At 35.1% G+C, this 21,243-nt stretch overlaps 1 protein-coding gene and 1 long non-coding RNA gene across 2 annotated transcripts; one reads left to right on the top strand and one right to left on the bottom strand.

The window, feature by feature from the left end:
- The first annotated feature begins 228 nt into the window (after positions 1-228).
- LOC126809939 (uncharacterized) lies at positions 229-13,293 on the top strand. The gene is made up of 6 exons (XR_007675000.2): positions 229-399; positions 6,034-6,203; positions 8,904-8,960; positions 9,537-9,676; positions 10,161-10,326; positions 11,330-13,293. It is a non-coding gene; the product is annotated as an uncharacterized LOC126809939 (long non-coding RNA).
- A 1,981-nt stretch (positions 13,294-15,274) lies between these two features.
- LOC126809934 (F-box only protein 36) lies at positions 15,275-20,884 on the bottom strand. The gene is made up of 2 exons (XM_050534817.2): positions 20,466-20,884; positions 15,275-16,708 (listed from the first exon to the last, which is right to left on the bottom strand). Exons 1-2 carry the CDS (start codon positions 20,855-20,857, stop codon positions 16,501-16,503), a joined length of 600 nt encoding a protein of 199 aa, XP_050390774.2. The 5' UTR covers positions 20,858-20,884; the 3' UTR covers positions 15,275-16,500.
- Positions 20,885-21,243: the final 359 nt, after the last annotated feature.

Genomic DNA, 21,243 nt, shown 5'->3' on the forward strand with positions numbered 1-21,243 from the left:
TTTAACCCATTCAACATGTTCATGTTATAGGCTACTGGACCGTGACAGTTAATCCCTTCAACCGTCAACGTGATAGCTGCACGCGCAATGAATGCCAGTTAAAAATAGATATTTTGCAATAACTCTGTGATAGTCATTGACTGAACGCGCACAATGTGAGATCCGCGAAGCCAAAATTTCTTTAGTAGTGATTGGTTATACGAGTCACGTGAAACACAATATTGGCAAATAATTTTATAAAAAGCTAGTCCGTGCCGCCATTAGTGACATTGGTGAAGTATTGCACAACGATTAAGAAGTACATCATAGTTAAGGAATTGAAGAAAATAGGCAAAATGACAGCTCGAGGTTCAAAGAACATTGCTTCCCTGGTACTTTCCTCTATAATTCTTGCCGCAGGTTTGTAAATTATGAATCTTTATTTCGTTATTGGTTTGCGAAATTCTTTGTTCACCTTACATTGAATGTTGCTGAACAGAATGACGCGTGGGAAAGATAAGAAATGAATAACATTTAGTTCTTAATCCAAGTTTACTTACAGGTGTTCGGTACTTGGAACAAACAAGAATACCCGTATTCAATTGGTTACCGCGGCAAATCTGGTGAATTCGAGGTCTTAAGTTATTTCCATCCACAACATCATGGAGTAAGATTTACTTTTTAATTGCGTCATTTACCCATTTTACAGGGCGAAAAAACAAAAAGAAATGACAAAGTTAGTATCTGAGAGCAATTTAGCGAGCTAGTTGAAAGGTGAAACCATGTTAAATCAATGTAAAGAATTTATTCCTATTCCATATCTATAGAAAACAGTATGGAAATAATGCGAAAATAGAGAAAATTATAACATCAAACCTTGTATCGTATGATTTAGATACATGTTAATGTATGTAACATTTACACTGTATTAGGAGTATAATGTACGTATAATTGTGATTATGATCTATATCATGGTCATTATCAGAAATAGTTACATCCAGTCAATTGGAAAGGGACTGGGTCAGTGACAGTATAATTAATTTGAAAATTTTCGTGATGTAAAAGAATTGAGTCAATTGTTACTTTTTTCATTTTTTTTTTTTCAAATGATCAAAAAGTCAGTTGGTATTTTTATCTTAATTCAAAGACAAATGACTGTTTTATGTAAAATACACCGTTTTGGAAATATATTATTCAGGGCTTGCAACGAGCAAATTGGAGGCGAGTAGATGACTACTCACGCAAATATAGACTTGCGCGAGTGAGGCGAGTACATGTATTTACTCACGCAGAATGATGTGCGTAAAGCTTATACAGGTAAAAGAACAGGCAAAACAATTTCAATCACATCAATTTGCAGAAAAGATGCGGGATCGAAAGAATTGCTATGGAAACGACAACATCCGCTCAATTTTTGATTATCCAGACATGGCAAAGGACATCCGCTTAAAAACCGCCTGGCAGTACGCGTCTCAAAGTATTTTTAGTAACAACTGGTGGCACTGGAAAGACACGCCGCGTGCGCAACAGTGCATCAATATGAAGGCATACAAATTGTTTCCGCCTTTTTTTTTTTTTTTACGATATTCCATTATTTCTGATTAAATTATTTTTTATATTTGCGCGAGTACTTAATCACTCACGTAAATTTGGTTTTACGCGAGCGTAGTGTGCGCGCGAGTAATTACTCGCGTCTCGTGGCAAGCCTTGTTATTTTTTTTCAAACAACTGAATTCCCAACCACAAACCAGGATATGTCTCCCATTTTGGATTGGGTAATCCTCAGCTAGTACTTGAGTTTCACAGACGTAGCTTCTTGATTAGTATTGTAAAGGATTTATGAGGATGTTAAATCCTACCAGGATGTTGATAAATCGGGTTAACTAGCAGGACTTAAAGGAGCACATTGAATAATTCGTCATTAATAAGCTACTGAATATATATTATGCCGTTTACCTTAGAAATTTTAAGAGTTTTTAAATATACTTTCTGGAAGAGTTAGATAAAGAGCCTGCTGTTCAAAAATAGGTAATGAATATTGAAAATTTAAAACAACTTTATTCATTTTAGCTATGTTAGTTTTTACATAAATAATGAAAATTCAATATAGGCTATATTGAAAATTTCAATGGAAATACTTTATTCTGTGCGAAGTTATGAATGCTTGAATTTTGTGAGATAATATAGCTTAGCGGTACTTGACAATCAAGGCTCTCATCTATTTTTATGAATTCTTAAATATTCTAATCTGCATGTACTTAAAAGCCAAGTCATCTGATGTTCTGTAGAGTTGATTATGAACATGTCATGTGAATAAGTTTCTAAGTATAACTAAGATCTGAAGACAAAGACCAGCAATAAACAGATTTAGCTCTTACATAATAATACATCTTTAAAAGGGTGAAACCTCAGTAACTTTACCTCTTTGTTATATTTAAATTGATTGGGATGTTTAAACAAAATTGATGTACTGGAAGTACCGTAGGCTAATTGGTTAGGATATTTACACATAATGTGGTTAATAGACATTTTATAAATCCTTCTTTAAGCTTATTGTGGAAGGCTTGGCATTAACCATTGTTACATGTAGGCCTACCTGTGTATGAATGTCACTACCTACTACACGTTTGACCTATTTTTAATGTATGGTTTTGTAGATAAAGAATTAAAATTAAAGCCTGCAGTCAAAACAGACCCTCAGGGTTTACATTGGGACAAGTTATAATTAGATCTTAGTCAACAATAGGTGATTGTGTAGACTACATTATTCACACTGCAATCAAGTGTTCTTATTCAGTCAATTGATTTAATCTAAATAATAGCTATCAAGTCCTATATGGATCATTGTTTTTTTGTACGTCCACATTTTCATGTGGACGTATATTGTCGTCACCCCTGTCCGTCTGTGTGTCCACAATTGTTTGTGACCAGTCTACAGGTCACAACTTTTATCTGATTTCAAGGAAACTTGAAATATAGGTTTATCACCCTAAGATCTCGATATTGGCATGTATCGGACTGTAACTTCATGGATTATGACCCCTGGTATACAAAAAAATCACGTTCTTAGCTTGTGAACACTGTACAGGTCACAATTTTTATCCAATTTGGTTCCTTTCAATATTCGCGCATATTGGAACGTAACTTCCTGAATTATGGCCCCTGATTGTACGAAAAATCACGATTTTAAAAAAACGTATTATACCCCTTGTTCTCACATAGCGTAAAAATATAGTATATCAAGGTTGTGGACCCTGTAGAGGTCACAATTTTTATCCGATTTTGTTGAAACTTGAAATGTAAGTTTATAACCCAAAGATCTCAGTTTCTTTCGATATTTGCGCATATCGAATTGTAATTTCCTGAATTATGGCCCTTGATTGGAGGAAAAATCACTTTCTTTTTAGCTTGTTCGCTATCCATCTCTCTAAAATGTGGGCGTATCCTGCCTGGCAGCCGCTGGTTTTATTTTTAGGCCGAAAGAATCTACAATAGGTAGATTTAGCTCTTATTACAGATGCATTATGTATATGTAAAAACTAAATCTGCCTATTGCCGGTCTTAAAATGTTGTATAAATTATTATTTAGACATTTATTCACATTACAAGAACATACACCGTAATCAACTCACTTGACCATTGAATGGCCCGGATTTAAATGGATTTGATCACTCCCGAGGCATAAAAATTTAACAATAAAATATATAAGTGTGACTTGTACGATAAAGATTTACACAACATCTTCAAAACAATCATAACTTTTCCCAGATTGAAGTAATTTTGATGGAATTCCGTCTTTGTGAACTATTAGGACTGTCAACTCTTTATCTGAATCTTTAAAATACAGATGTGACGTTATTTCAAATAATGGTACGGGCAATGTCTCAAGCGTATATTATTTGTACTAGTTGCAATATTGGACCTGCATGACAATTAAATTGAAATGCAAATACTGTATTTTAATTTGTTTAATGGTCTTGTGCAAGACATTGCGTAATACATGTATATAGATACAGCTCTCGTGCTATCGACCGTACAATATCAATATATTACTTAAAGTAGCTAAGTCTCTAACTCAATATCATCCAAAGTCTTACACTTTGAAAACACAAATTATTTGTCAATTCAAATCAATATTGATGTTGCTATCTTACCAGGAAAAGGTAGGCTTCAGATATCCAATATTTAAGACAAAATAAATATTTTACTATTGGTACACGAATCGTGTACCATAGTGCGTTTCATCGTCATTTGTAACAAGTGACCAGAAAGAGCGAGGCTAGACATATTCCACAACTCATGTCATACGGCAACGCCATAACTTATCTGGAGAGCATGTGCATTAGACTGGAATAACCAGACGCTTGAAATTTCTATTTGGTTGTGACTCGTGCCGTATTTCGCTGGACCTAACTGATTTGAAATTAGTCAAAACGGAAACAATTGAATGTAAATCAGTTTATATACAATCAGATTACATTATTATATGCGTTGCGACCCATTTGGGTCAATTTCTAGGTCCCAAATATTAGCGATTTAGCTCCTTTAATGTTGACCATTAAAGATACATTATGGGAGATTAGATAACGAGTTGGCAGTTCTCACTATAATACTTAAAAACTAGATAATGTAAAGGCAATTTGCTGAAAATTTCAGTCAAATTGATCCACTATGAACCGAGAAATAGTGATCGAAAGTTCTGCATAGCCTCGGTCATCATTACTAAAGTCGGTACGACAAAAATCATAGTCTCGATTATCCATTTAATCGTTAAATCGAGAAAGAAAGTTATGCAGCAAATCGCATCACAATCCAGTGACCGCCATAGACATTCGCCAATGGCGACAATTATTTTTATTGGCGAATAAAGTGATGATACTGGCGAAAAATTTGGCGAATGAATTTTAGAGTGTTATTTCGTAAATCTGCTAATATTAAACTTGAAATCGTCTCGTTAAACGCTTCTTTCGATCGACTCGATTGAGTGTCTTTTTAGTACATTAATTACTCTAGTCTCAAACTTACAAGTCGCAAATCATTCAATGTAAAAATTACAATGTTACGCATTTTAAAAAAACGACACTGCGTGGCACTGCGTTGTTTACATTCGCTTCACTACAAGTTTTCTTTACTTACGCAGCAAATAAATAAAACGCACATTAATGACAACTAATACTAGTAAACCCAAAATAAGGATAGATTACTTTTTCCTTCCTACGGCTACTGTTAGTCCAGAATCTACTTCCGTGAGTGAGCGTGTCATCTCGGACGCAAGTCCTTCGTAATCGTTGGCTTCATCAACATGTGGACAAAATTAGACCTTTAACCGAGACCGTCGAGCTAACCCTCAATGACCTCATGCTTATAAAAATGGATGGGCTGGAACAAATAAATTTCAAATTTGTCAGAGCATTTGATCAGTAGTGTCTTAAAAAGAATCGTTGTGTCTTTTCTGTTTTGACGATGAAGTAAATTAAATCATGTGACTTGTGTACTACGTCCTATAAACATTTTTTTTTGTTATCTGCATTCATTCTCTCAATAATGTGAACTTTTGCATGGACAAGGAGATAAAAAAATATTCTTGTGTACTATATACATGTAAGTACATATTAAACATTTATTTTGTCTGCGATATCACCTCGGTGGAAGCGGACGTAAAATACAAATAACACACACATTTATTTTCATTTTTAATTAACAAACATATGAATAAAAATGATATAAAATATTTGGCTAAAACTTTCTGAATTGGCTAATAAAATTTTGATTTGGCTAAAGGTTTTAAGAGTCTAGGGCGGTCACTGACAATCCAACAATTATCGCAGGCTAGCGTTGACATCGAGAGTTGATTATGGTCTGGATAAGTTAATTAATGTCTAAATAATAGTTTATATAACATTTCAAGCCTGAAAAAAGACCTGCAATAGGCAGATTTAGCTCTTGCATAATATATGTTTAATCTACACTTAAAAGTGGTTTATATTCACATGTCCCATTTATTATGGCTTGTTGGGCTTTGGTTTATTAAGATGGTTTATATTTGTCTTGCAGGTGTGTCTGTGTGTGTTCTGTTATATGAATTAGTGAAACAGATTGCCGTAGAAGCTGTGAAGGAGATGCGCCATAGTGACCAAGATAATGAATACTCTTCTTTGAATTCGGATCAGGTCACAAGCAAAGCATTCAATGTTGCGGGACCATTTTGGCTTCTTGGATTCGGCGTAAGTTACTGTTGGTTTCTCTTGAATAAAATGTTTCGTGGCTGGGGAGGGCCGAGGAGAGAAATGGAGTTTAACGACTCAAGTTAGGTAGAGGACACCCCCCCCCCCCCAACCCAAATGTTAAAATAATCATTTATTGTTTGGGGGCAAGCCTTGAAATAACTGCTAAGGTTCAGCCTGACATCATGTCAGGCTGAACTGATTTTCGGCCGGACATTTCAGATTTTCAGCCTGACAAATACTTTATAAAGTATATTAAACCAAAAAACTGTTGAAATTTACTATGTTTATATATATTATTATACATACATTTATTAATAAAATAAATTGACTCACATACAACCTGGAGTTTTAAGTTTTTATATGTATATAGTTCATATAATAATGTCATTAATCTCTTTGGTGGGGCTGGGGACTAAATCCTAAAAACTCTGATTAAGATTCAAATTTAACTAAAGAATAGACATCTTGAGTTGTCGTAAATGGTTCAGAATCTGCCATGTCATTTTTGATCCACTTTTCTACGGTTCGTGTTTGTAATTTTCGAACTGGTGACGGCCCCCGTTTAGAAGTGTCTTTATGAGAGACATAAGATTAAGACACAGTACCAGTCTTTGAATTTTCTGGAACGGTCCCACTAGCCGGGATATCCGTTTCCGAGGGTTGGGAAAAGTAAGAAGTTATTTTATTCGACATGTTTTCATGGCTCTTCTATTTACATTCACATTGGAAGTGTCCAACAAAGTGAGATATTTTCGTATAAAAAGTCTGTCCCAAATTACATCCATAGTCAACTTGGACATTTTCTTGTAAACTAATTTTAAAATATTATTACTTTTATTACTAATAATTTATATAATTACATGTCATGTTGGGTGTGATTTAGAGCTAATCATATATGAAAGTAACGCAAAGCTAGCTACGAGATATGAATAACCAGTGTAAAAGAGCCGATTCTCAATATTATTCATTATTTTATCTTCACGCGGCCGAGAGAGATACATGTATAAATAGTAATATTTTTACTATGACTCGGGTCATTGATATAACCAGCGTAAAAGAGTCGATTCTAAAAATTATTGAAGATTTTATCTGCACGCGGCCGAGATATAAATAGTAACATTTTCACTATGACTCTGGTCATTGATATTTTTGGTTCTGGACTTTCGAGTCTAATAATAGATAGCGATCGACTCGAATATTTTTGACTTAATGATTTACAAAAACACGGTCGGACAATTATGTCCGGACGAAAGGCAATTTGGCCTGTCAAACGGGGTCAATTCGCCCGGACATTGTCCGTGTCCGGACACTTATTTCAGCGCTTGTTTGGGGGGGAGCAGGGAATTTAAAATATGAACATCAAAGGATCTCTTTTATGGGTTATGTAGTCAATACATGTACCAGGTGCTGTGATTCTAACCAGATGGGGGGGGTTGGATGGCCGAATGGTTAGCGCGCGCTGTATCATACGGTCTGTCATTGAGTCAACTGGCGGGGTTTCGATTCCCCGGTTGTACGTGACAAGGAGTAAGGCCGCCTGTCCAATCTCGTGGGTTTTCTCCGGGTCCTCCGGTTTCTTCCTACTGCTAAAGACGCCTACGAATGATTGAAATAAAATTGAACCATGTGTTAGTCCTGAAATGACCTAGTTTGTGTCAGGTGGACATTAAACCACATTTCTCTCTCTCTCTCTCTCTCTCTAACCAGATATTGCCAAGAAAGTTCCCCAGTAATATTGAGAGATGGGGTTTAACGTCCACTCAACCCAAACTAGGTCATTTCGGGACTACCATGGTTTAATTTTATTTCAATAATTCGCTTGAGCGTAGGGGTCTTTAGCAGTGGGAGAAAACCGGAGGACCCGGAGAAAACCCACGAGATTGGACAGGCGACCCTACTCCTTGTCACGTACAACTGGGGATTCGAAACCACGCCAGTCGACTCAATGACAGACTTTATGATACAGCGCGCGCACGCTAACCATTCAGCCATCCACCCCTTCCCCCCCAGTAATATTGAGCGTGGTTTCACCTTTTCAATGGTGCAAATAAACTGAGGGTCTGTCAAGGGACAGTGATAAGTTGTTCAGATGGTCCCATGTACATGTTGTCTTGACATGAAAGAACCCTTGACAGTTAGAATACAATAAGAATAGGCTGTAGCACCACTGTTAAAGCAGTGTGGTGTAGACTAGTTTCCATTATTTCAGTAGGTGCATAACAGTCGGACTTTAAACCCTGTTTCATTTTGTTAAGCAAATTGGTTTTAATATTCTACAGTCTTTTAGATATTTAGATAATAAATACATGTACAAGTAGTATATGGACTAGCAATATCAACTTAATGATTATTGCTTATAGTGTTTTTGACATCAGTCTTGATATGTACAGTAATTTGATGACTGACTCACAATATTGATCTCAATATTCTGTGCAGGTTGACGCTTGTACGCCAGCAACAATTTACATAAAATATTTTACACAGTACGGGCAGTTTCTGCAGTACATTGTACATTTGGGTTCAAGTTTACGCGCCAAACACCATATGAAATATTTTGTGCAGTAGCCAATTTGAAGCTTGTATGTCAGCTACTTGTGCAGTAGCCAATTTTATAGCTTGAATGTCAACCACCATATATATAAAATATTTTGTGTTTGCCATTAAACACCATAATATTTAATGTATTGTATTTTTCAGTTCATTCTTCCTGGTATTTCTGGACTCTTTGCTGCCATCAGAAGATCAAAATGCAGTGTAAGAAACATTAATCAGTTTTCAAATAAATTTAAATGTGGACTGTGTATCAATTATGGGCCAATTTGTCTTGGCATACACTAGCAAGGTGTTATATAATATATTAGGCTAGGATAATAGATTGCTACTGTGGAGTTGAAAGACAGATTGCTACTGTGGAGTTGAAAAACAGTCCTCTTATGTACTGCTTCGACTTTTTTATGGATGGAGGTCGGAAAAACAGAATATGAGGATTCAACTTATAGTCCACATCAACTTATCCTATAAAATACAGTAATTAATATTATAGGTCACTTTTTCTCGCATACATCGGTTCAGTACTAAACTAGGATAAGTCTCGAAACTTGATAATAGATTAGATTGCTACGGTAGAGTTTAAAATACTCCACATTGATTTGTACCCTTTAAAATATGGTATGAGAAAGAAAGATACATACAGTAACATGGATTTTGATTGGATTCTCACTTGAGACCAGGATCAATAATCCCTCCAATCTCTCTCTCTCTCTCTCTCTCTGTTTGTATCAATAACCAATCACTTTCTGATTCATTGTGGTTTATTTTATTTGCTTGCAGCACATTGTCCACTTGGTTTTTGGAATCAAGGCCCTCCTCGTCATGGGAGTATTCTTTGTGATTGGAATCTTTGCCCTTGGTGCTGTTGCTTCCCACCATAAAATGGATTGTAAGAGCATGAACAATATGTGTATGTGCAGGTATGAGATAATGATTTTACTAAGTTTGACCTAAAAATTACTTGGTCATTACCCTGTGGATGCTCAATGTCTCATGGGTATTGAAATCATCCATGGCATTTTACTGTATAGGCTATGTGCGGGTAGGAAAAAATAAAATAACTTTTTTTTTCAAACTTTGGGTGGATAAAACTACTTCTTTTGGGTCTAGGTTGGGGGGTAAAGATGACTAATTAGCATCTAGAAGATAGGAGCATAGAATTGACTTAATTCGGATGTAGTAGGTTAGGTTTACATGTAAATAGAACTTGTTTCATGAAAGTGAGCTTAAAAAATTGTGTAGCTTAAAAAAAAATTGTGTAGTTTACACAAAAAACTTTCGGGTCAAGAATTAAAAGAATAATTTAGAAGAAAACATATAGCTCCATGAAATGGTCATTTTATTAGGCCTAATATATCAATGTGTTATAAATTATTTTAAAACATGAAACTAAATTAATTTCAGGACATCTGATTATGATGATTACCAGGAAATTGGACTCCATGATTGTAAAATGATGTATACTGCTTATAACATTGGCATGGCGATTGTCATCATCATTGTGATTGGATGGGTCCTGCTTTTGACTGAAACTGTCATCGCTGGTACCGAAACCTGCAAGCCCAGCTCGGTAATTATATTAAAATATCGTTTGAAGGCTCTGTTGATATTTTATTGTGGGGTTAGGTGGCTGAATGGTTTTACAGGTGCGCTTTAGATCATAAGGTGTGCCATCGAGATGTGGATTTGATTCTCCATCTTCGACATAAAAGAAATAAGGCTGCCTCTCTTTAACCTTGTGGACTTTCTATGGTTTCCTCCAATTGCTAAAGACCCTTACATGCAGGCAAGTTAATGAAATCGCTCGTTTAAGTTAGATCAGAACAAGTCCAGTCATAGTTCTATCTATCCATCCACATAAAAATGCATCAACATAACCCGCATGTCGATCATTTCAATGGATAGTATTCGGTGTCAAAACAGTCCACTTAAATTGATAGCATTTATAGCATCAAAACAGTCCATTTAAATTGATAGTATTCAGTGTCAAAACAGTCCACTTGATTTGATGGCATAAAGCATCAAAATAGTCCACTTCAGTTGATAGCATTCAGCATGTTAGTCCTATGTACAACCTTGTCGTGCATGTAGAAGAACTTTGACAGTTGTTGGAATTTGAATAAGAGTAGGCCATCGCAATGCTGTCTGGACAGAATTTCCCTGGACGGCACACTGTATGGCATAAACTTGTCTTTAGCCTAGTCGGAGCAGAAAAGTAGGACCTTAAACCTCATTTCATTTCTTCTGCATTAGAAACGTGTAAATGATCAGCTGCTTCAATTTGCCATGATAATTTATCCAGTCATTGTGCCATTTATTGTAATAATTTGAAGTTATTTATAAAGGTCAGTAGAGCAGGACAAAGGGCCAGGAAATGGACAATGTATAGTCAGTCAGATAGGATGGAAACGGGTCCGGTGTGCACGTAAAATAGCCCTTGACAGATGAAATTCAGTATGAGTAGGCTGTATTACTGCTATCGGGGACAAAATTTTCCTAGTACATAGCACACTTGATTAGCCCAGTAGGATGTTAAAACTCCATTTAATTTATCAAATCGATATGTGTTTCAGGCATCCAGCCAGGGAGCTGTCATTGTTCGTGCTCCAGTCCAGACAACATTTGTACGCTTGGAAGAAAGCGCTGCACCACCGGCTTACAACATCCACGACAAGGCTGTGCTCGTCAAAAATTGTTAGATACTTGCTCCTCGAGTTTTTTTTTTTAATTTTAAAGGTTTTTTTTGTAATAGCTCAATTTAATCTAGAACTAATATTGCCATGTGTGCTCTGACAAATGATCCATGAATTTATAATACAATAATAAATGTTTGACTCGGAAGATAAAATATGGATGAGTTAAAAATAAATGTCTGATTGTCACATTCACAAACTAAAATTTATCTAAAAAAAACCCATAATAACCCATCTTTATATTGGTGCTTTTTTATACTCCAACAAAGATAAACTACCTGGAAATGAATGATCTACCTTGAACTAGAAAAGCAGTTTTAAAACAAGATTATTTGTCCGAGCACCACAAATTACATGACAAGTTGCTTGATAGCATGTTTAATTCTTTTTGATATATATATATATATTTTACCGTGTTTAATATAAGCTTGCTTACTGGATCATGTCTTGGCTGACAATGTCTTCAAAAATGCCTGAACTCCTCGTACATGTACTTATCACACAAAGTGTATCATTTAGTTTTCAAAACATGGCTTTCAAGAGAAAAGTTTTCAAATTTAAAGTTACAATTTCATATTTTCTAAAAAAAAAAGGTCAAAACATAATTATTTCTATGTCTTTAGCTCAACAGGTTGTCAACTCACTATTATACAATCATAGGTTATCTTTCTCACACAATTACCTCCCTTGTTTTCCTTTTCCACACGATGGAATAGCTATCTTCAATTGTTTGAATTTGAAGTTGAAAATGATGTTTTTGTTAATTTCTCAACTGGCAATAGTGAATTTTAGAATTAATAGTATTATTCTTTAACAAGATAGGACTGTTTACAGATAGCATCGATTTTAGGGTTTTATTTTAATACATTTTAAAAATATAACTTAAAAATATGAAATTGTAACTTTAAAGTTGAGTAGAGAATTAATTTGAAAAGATTTAAATGTAACAGCCTTTGTTGTAAATAAGATAACAAAACACTAAAAAGTGTCTAAACATTAATTTTTTTAATGTATGTAACCTTAATCCTTTACTTTCGTACTTAAAAAGTAGCCATGTTGTCAGTGCGTAAAATATAATTTTTTAAAGGGTGGATATGTTTCACCAAAATTTTTTTTTTTTTTAAAACAATGAATCTCCCAAACCCTAATCACTACTTAACCTAAATATTTTTTTAAAATAAATATGTTTCCAAAGAATAGGTGCTTCTCGCAGTTCCCTAATCCTCCATCCAACGAAATCATCAGATTAGTCAAATTGTTTTGATTTGCAATAAGCAACATCATCAAATATTACTATAAAGATGATTGCATGTAATGTGGTGTTAACTGCTAGAATATCTTGATTGATGTGAGAGGCTAGGGTAATTACAATGAAAAATTTTATTTGGACATATAAATGCATTGCTACTTTTATATTTAATGTTATTTAGTGCTCTTTACAGGGAAGCTAACGGTGTTCATACTGGAGTTTTTGTTTCCGTTCCAATTTATTTTTATTCTATTGCTTATGGATCAGGGTTTTCTGGAATTTAATGACAAAGGTGTTAATTTTTATTTAGTCCCTTCTAGGTGATAATTTATAGTTTACATGTTGCCCATCCGAATTTCTCATCTTGCACCTTTTTGGAATCTTCCAATTTATCATCTTGCCATTTAAGGAATCGTACTATTTTTAAAGATTTTGTTTTTAAAACAGATATTTGTAGTTCTGTATATTATGAGATTACATGATATTTAACTCTTGAAAAGAATTGAAAATATTTTACTATTTGAAACCTATGCATATTTTTGAAACTTTATTATGCTTGCTGTAATATTTTGAGGTAAATAAACATTTGAATTTTCGTTTGCCTAGACAAGTCCTTAACTATAAAATCAACTGGTTTATGATCTGGAAACTGTGGTTGGCTCAATATGTAAGCAGTTGGCTCGCTAATCTTGGAAGTTTCCGGGGTCGGTTGTGTAGCGATCAAACCCAGAGTTCACAAAGCATTTACTCAAAATTGTTTGCCTTATTTTAACTAAAATAGAGCCCTTTTATAAATTTTTTGTTTGAATGTATTAAATATATCAATAAGAAACTATATGAAAAATTTTGTTTCTAGATCAAAGATAATTCTCATAAAATGTGATTGGAAGTTAAGTTAATTCTTATGTCTGAGAATGCTTTGTGAACTTTTCTGTCATGGTTCTCCCTCTGTCAGTGGTGCAGGGCAGAGGATGGTATGAAAAACTTGAAGTCCTGTGCATGTAAAAAGAGCCCTTGACAGTTAAAAGTTGATATAAAAGTAGGCTGTAGTGCCACTGCAGGCAAAAGTTACCTCATAGCACAGTGTACGACGTATGCCCATCCTCATTAGTGGAGTGACTAGTAGTGGATATTAATGCCGGGCTAGTGCCTGACAGTAGACTACTAGCCCTGGGCTAGTGGATTCAAAATTTTTTTTACGCCCCTGAGTAGAAGGGAACGACGAGGCTGATGATGGTCCATTAAGGACTAGGTGGGGACCACAGTGGGTAAGACTCTGACTCACTAGTCTGGAGGTCCGGTGTTCGATCCCTGCATTGGCCGAGAAAGTTTATCCAGATTTTCCATCATGGTTCCCCCTTCTCAGTGATGCAGGACGGAGGGCCTGGTAAGGACAGTTGTTTGTCATTCGGAGGGGACGGAAAACCGAGGCCCCATGTATATATTGGTGTGCACGTAAAAGATCCCCTGGCAGTTGGAATTCGATATAAGAGTAGGTTGTAGCGCCTCAATCCTGGCAAAATTTTCTCGTAGCACACTGTATGACCTATGCCCGTCTTCATTAGCCCAGTTTGGAGTCAGTAGGACATTCAACCCCATTTCATTAACTAGGTTCCAGAAAGTTACATGGGATTTTTTCAGCCTGGTTTCCTTTTTTTGCAGGACGGCCCGCTGAAATAGTTTAAAACCTAAATGAGCGGAGAGCCACAGTCATTGGACACATAGATTACAATAAACCGACGGACATTTCACATCAGAAAATATAATACTGGGACTATTTGGACACCTTTTATATTAACAAGGCAGCTGATTGGTGCATACCCATTGCTTGGCAAACTATGTTAATCCTGCAGCAACTTTTCGAAGAGTTTAAAAAATTTCAGTCAGTATAACCAGCCCGGGCATGTTATGGGTCAATCCATTATTTAGTAATGGTCGACCTTGAGAGATGAGGGGACAAAATTTGTAGGTGACACCATAGAGCAGTGGTCCCATGTGACCTCATTGTTTCCAATACAGCATTGTTTTCCTGTACATTCATTACGATCTGGTGTGTTTACTGAACGTCAGTTTTTGTCATTACAATGGAATTTAATCCAAATAGGTCAAAATACGGTTCTCTTACCAACGACAAGGTCACGTGGAACCGAGTTTTTACTAGTGATGCTTGGTGGGAATTGCTTCAGGGAGGACACCCATTCTTCTTTGGCCCAATTTTTACCCATCTGTCCCAGCTCACCATGCATTGCCCAAATGATGATATTGGGAGATGTTAATGTAGGCCAATTGGGGAGGTTCGGGTGTTTCCGGAGTCCAAAATGGCCTCTTAATATAAATGAGAATTTTGGGGAATACTAATCCGAACCCTTTTTAGAAGATTGGACTTGGATCCAATTTACCTATAACCCTCTTAAAAGGGTTAGAGTTCGGGTTAGTATTCCCCAAAATACTCCGGACACCGGAAATACCTGAAGCTCCCCAACCTCCCTACAATTAGCGTCTCGCTATGGTATTGCCACTCAACTCCTGAGTGACCGGAGTTCCATTAAAAATTTAAAAACAAACACTAATTAATTATATGAAACGTGTTTAAATCACAGCAAATGTGCCAGATTAACATAATAATAACTTTAACAAGATTTAAAAATAGTAATGAAATCACAAAGCACAAAAATAAAATAGGATGCACTTAATATATTCAAAAATAGTTTCTCCCTTAAATAACAATGTACAACTTGGTTAAATTTGGCTTTTTAAAAGTAAAATTAATTAAGGCGTCTACCAATAATACTTGTTTGTACATAAAAGAATTTATACATTTTACACCAAAGGCATTTAATAACTTTAAACAATTCTCTCTTAACTTTTAAAAGGCCATTTATACTGAGCATGACCACAGTGCCTTTCCGCGTGAATCATCATTAGTACTGAAATTAGTAAATTACACAAGGAAATTCACAGATGAAAGTTGTTCATTGAAGATTTGGCCATGTATGCCTTTTGACATCGCACTCTGACGGTTTCTAATAATTCTTTATGGAGGCAATCTCTGTGTTCACGCTCAGTATAAACGATCCTTTAACCCTTATATATATATATATATATATATGGTCACACACAAAATTTGACTTTTATAAAGTTAGATTATATACTGTCAGGATAAAGGTACGATTGGGACTGGAGACTTTAAATTTTGGCTGAAAATTTAGTTTTGAGTCTTGGTTCTGTGAGTCGGGTATTAAAGGGTTAAATCAGCAATTCAATACTCTAATTGTTCATGTACGTTATTGTGTTTATTGAAGGTTTACTCTTGTTAGCACTTGATAAATATTGACTACCAATTAGACAAAAGTGATATATTCCATACCTGGCCAGAGTTCACTAAGCATTCTCAGACTTAAGAATTTACGCATCTTTCAATCATTGTTTGAGAAATATCTTTGATCCAGAAACACATAGTTTCTTATTGACGTATTTGATACATTAAAACAACAAAAGTTTTATAAAGGGCTATATTTTAATTAAAATAAAGCGAAAAATTTTGAGTAAATTCGTAACTTAAGCCTGAGAATGCTTTTTGAACTTGGGCCTGTACATCCGTTGTCAGCCAGAAACTACTACTACTGTCCCTTGGACTGCTTTGATCTGCCCGAGATAATGGAATAGATTTCTGTATTGTAAGAAGATGGCAGTTATTGATGTGAGTCGAGGCCTATAGGGTTAAACAATAGAAGTCCAATATCATAAAATAATTATCACAAGCTCAGCCATTTTAAAAATGGCTGCTGCTGAAAACTGGAAGTTATTTCTGAGTAATAAAGGCAGTGTTTGGAACTGTTCCATCATTGGTTCTCTGTCTTCGTAACTGAACTTGAAGTTGTAATTTATTGGTGTAGAATAATTTCTTCCAACCAATCGTATCAGCTAAAGATACCACTTCTGGAGTTATCGAACTTTCACTGTTGGCTCTATAAATTTTCTTCCATAATTCATCAGAATTACATAGTTTTCTGGAAAAAAAAAAGAATGCATAGAAATGAAATAAGGTTTAATAATATTATATGGTCCTCTACTTTGTATTCTACTAATACTACTAAGACTAATGAAGACTGGAGTATCATATGCAGTCTGCTATGTGTGAAATTTTACTTTACCAACTCTTATTTAAAATTCCAGCTGACAATAGTTCTTGTTTTGAGGAGTGTATGAGATAACTACTCCATTATGTTCGAGAACGAAAATACATATTGAAATTAACACCTATTGATTGTGTTTAGCACATTCAGATCTTAATCTTAGGCCATATTAATTTAAATTTGTTTTTCAGGAAAACCTTATAAACATTAAAATTTCGGCTTCATATTTCTTAGGAAAAAAAAAACTAAATTAAACATAAAACATTATTAGTCTCTTTTCTCAATTTTTTCAAACAAAACAACATCAGGGTGTGCACAACTCGGAACATTTAAAATTCCAGGAGTTACCAGGAATTATTTACCAGATTCCAGGAGTATCTGTATAGAATTCTAAATCATAATGTATTTTTTTACGCTTTGAGAACATTTACGGCCATGAAATCGTGTACTTTTGAAGAAACATTCGATGACTACATTTAGTTTTATATCTTAAAATATATAGTGAAACCCCAAATGTTAATTTTCCAGGAGTTTCAAGGTGTATTCTTTTTTTCCAGGATTTTCCAGTACTGGAAATCACATTTTCATTTTTCCAGGATTTTCCAGGAGTTTCAAGGAGTGTGCGAACCTTGAACATACAGGAGCCAATGTATTTACTAAGGATACATTTATTCAAGAGCTAAATTTGCCTATTGCAGGTCTTTCTTTGGGCCTTAAATGTTATATAAATTATCAATGAGATATTTATTAACATGACAAGATCATAATCAACTCTCGATGTCATCGGATGCTCGAGATTTCAAAAAGATTAGAACGGTTCGGCCATTCAATGATTTAATCTAAAAATTGAGAAGCGAGGCCTAGACTTGAATATAGCAGCATCATTGTTACAACAATAAACAATCAATGCGCATATCTTGTCAAAACTACAAAGTAATTTGATGAAATTTTCAATATATAATTCACTTTGCATTATCTATTTTTGAACTATTATAGCAAGAGCGGCCAGCTCTTTATCTAAATCTTGTGTATAATGACTCGTATTTACTACGACATAGAAGAACTAAAAATCATATAGGCTATTGGTTTTGCCAACTCCTTGATCTAGCCCTATGAAATACACGTTTTTCTAGATTTTATTCAAGACATGCATGAACATGTTCTTTTCTTTATTGTCCCTGCATAATACATTTTCTAGATAAATCAACACTGTAAGCTAATGTCAATAACATATTATATTGAATATTGGTTATTCACACTAGTTTTATCACTTGTAGTCATGAATAAAACACACACACACACAACATGCAAGCTATAGAAGTTTGCTAATTATATTAAAATAAAGCTCTGTATTGGAATCTTATTTTTATGGCTTGGCCTATTTTGTTGTTCTTAGTGTTTAAGATACGCTTTCACTGAAGGTGATATCGCAGACAAGTTTTATTTTTCATTTTATTTTTATTATCTTAGCACACCTTTGGGGGTCATATATAATAAAGTCTATTTTGTTTTTCTTAGTGTTTAACGTCCGCTTCCACCAAAGGTGATATTGCAGACAAGTCTTATTTTTCATTTTTTTTTTTTTAATATTATCTTAGCGCATGTGCAGAGGTATTGCCTGTGGGAGGAAACTGGAGTACCCGGAGTAAACCCACAAGGTTGATAAGTCGCCCCCATCTCCAAGCCACTATACGCTCACACCGTGACCAGGGATCGAAACCACAACCGCAAGCCAGAGGTGACAGCCTAACAGGCCAGCTAGAGGTTGAAGCATGATACTCTAAACCACTAGGCCATCCCAACCCTACCCCCTAAAGTCTATTATATAGTTGGTAAGAGCTGACTCTTGACATCTTGTAATACTTCTTTCTAGTTCGATCAAAACAATAAAATTTCTTATGTGTGGGTAAAATATTCTTTTTTCGCATTGTCTGTATGAAGCATCCCCAAGTGCTAGAGAGCTTTTCGACAGCATCACATAAGTTTATTCGATTATTACTACTATATAATCCTTGATTTGGTATTGCATTTCTTATTTATTTATTTACATACTTTATGTTTTACTTATTTATGACATTTCGTAGGTTTATTTTAAAACGATAGTGGCATATTTTCTAAAAACAAATCAAAAGTATCTCTATACCTATAACCTATAGGCCTAATTGTCAAACCCTACTACTATGTAATGGTAGGAATCATTTTACATTCTAGCATTTAAATGAAATAACACTGGACATAATAGCAAATTTACCTCCATTTTGTTTTCTATAAATAACGCTCAATGGAATTGGGTCAAGTCTAAATATTAAGTTTACCTGCAGATTTTGTCACGGTTGTGAGATGTAAATAGGGTTAAGGCACGTGATTGTTGACAAGATTGTAGGTTAGGGTAAGGAGTTGGGATAGCTTTAGGGTTAGGGTTAGCACTATCCCTGTTTACATCTTGTGACCGTGTCGAAATCTGCACCTTATATATTTTACCATGATTCTTCTTTTTTCGCCAAAAGTAATCATTTCTTGCCACACCTGACACAAATTTATAATAATTCAATACTATAATCAACCTCAAGACTAGAATTTTACAATTCAAAAACATAAACAAACTTTTGAATTGGTCCCCCACTATGAAACTTTTGTTTCACCAGAACAGAGTCTCGCAGACCAAAGCCAAAGATCGCGGGTTTGTGGTTAAATCGCAAAATTCTACCTGAAAATAGTGTTGAATTATGTACCAGGTATTTATAAATTTGTGTCAGATGTTGTGAAAAAAGAAGAATCAAGGGGGAAAAATAGAAGGTAAGGATTCCAAATTAGCCTTAGATAGGGTGCCTCACCATAAATAAATATATCCAAATGTCTTGACAATTATTACACGGGTACACCACAATATTTATATATATCAAGCCTTAAATCAGTTTCGCAGATTTATAGTCACTGAATAAACGGTCATGTTGTACTTAAAGTTAAAGTAGCTAAGTCTCTTACTCAATATCATCCAAAGTCTTTGACACTGAAAATCAACATTGATGTTGGGATCTTACAGGGAAAAGATGGACTTCTGATATCCAATATTTAAGACAAAATCAACATTTTACCATTCCATTAGGCATTACACAAATCGTGTACCATAATTCGTTTCAGCACCACTTGTAACAAGGGACTCGAAGAACGGAGCTAGACATTCTACAAGTCATACCAAATGGTGAGAGCATGCAGAATAGACTGGAATAACCAGACGCTCGAGATTGCTATTCGATTGAGACTTCTGGCGTAGTTCGCCGAACAGAACTGATTTGAAATTAGAGTAAATACATAAACGATTGAATGTAAATCAGTTTAAATACATTCAGATTATATCATTATATCCGTTGTGACCCATTTGTGTCAATTTCTAGATCTCAACAAATATTAGCGATTTAGCTCCTTTAATATTGTATTAACTGTACTGTAGGCTACTTCAGTCTTATGATCATGAGTTTGCAAGGTTAAATTACACATATTGCATTTTATATAGCAAGGAAATTATTGGGTCACGTTTTTACTGCTTTTAGTAACTAGACTGGGTGTTGGCCTACACAATAAACTTATTATATTTATTAATACATGTATATGTAGGCCTACTTGTACTTACCTAAATTGTTTTGAAACTTGACTAAGACGAGCAATATCTTCCAAATCCAACATAAATATTAGTTGTGAAAGAACCCGATCTGGTAACCTTGGTAAATAGTCAATTTTTCCATGACACAGATTTGTCAAATAGTCCAGAGTATTAGATCCTGCAACTCTTTGAATTTCACTGTGAAGTCTTTCATCTAATAAAAAATCTTCGTGACTGTCTTTTACTTCTGACGGCGGGTTCTTGGAATCTGAACGCGTTGGGGGAACAACTTTCCATAATCTGTAAATAACTTCCGTTGGTGTCATAAAAAGGTGAAAGAAATCTTTGCATGGAGAAGGAGCCTGGTCGGTAAAATCGACAATTGCTCCATGTTCGTTAAGCCAAGGTTTCATGTTCGCCATTTTGACGCTAAATCGGTAACCAGCCCAACGGCCTTCACCTTATATATTGTAAATGAAGACTGGGATATCCAGCCATTCTTGGCACCTTACCAAGGAAATGAAAGGCTGGATAACCTGTGAATATTTATACGGAAGACCGACGGAACAACTAAATAAGTAATCGCTTTTGTTGAATCGATGTAAATGAAATGAAATGGGGTTTAACGTCCTACTGTTCTGTTCCGGCTAATGAAGATGGGCATAATTCGTACATTGTGCTATGAGGGACATTTTGCCCCGGCAGCGGCGCTACTGCCTATAGGCCTACTCTTATATCGAATTTCAACCGCCAAGGGATCTTTTACGAGCATCTGTTGAACTGTATTAGCCTACTTTGACTCTAGGAA

Source organism: Patella vulgata, chromosome 2, assembly GCF_932274485.2.
Source record: "Patella vulgata chromosome 2, xgPatVulg1.2, whole genome shotgun sequence".
In the NCBI taxonomy this organism is placed as follows: Eukaryota; Metazoa; Mollusca; class Gastropoda; family Patellidae; genus Patella; species Patella vulgata.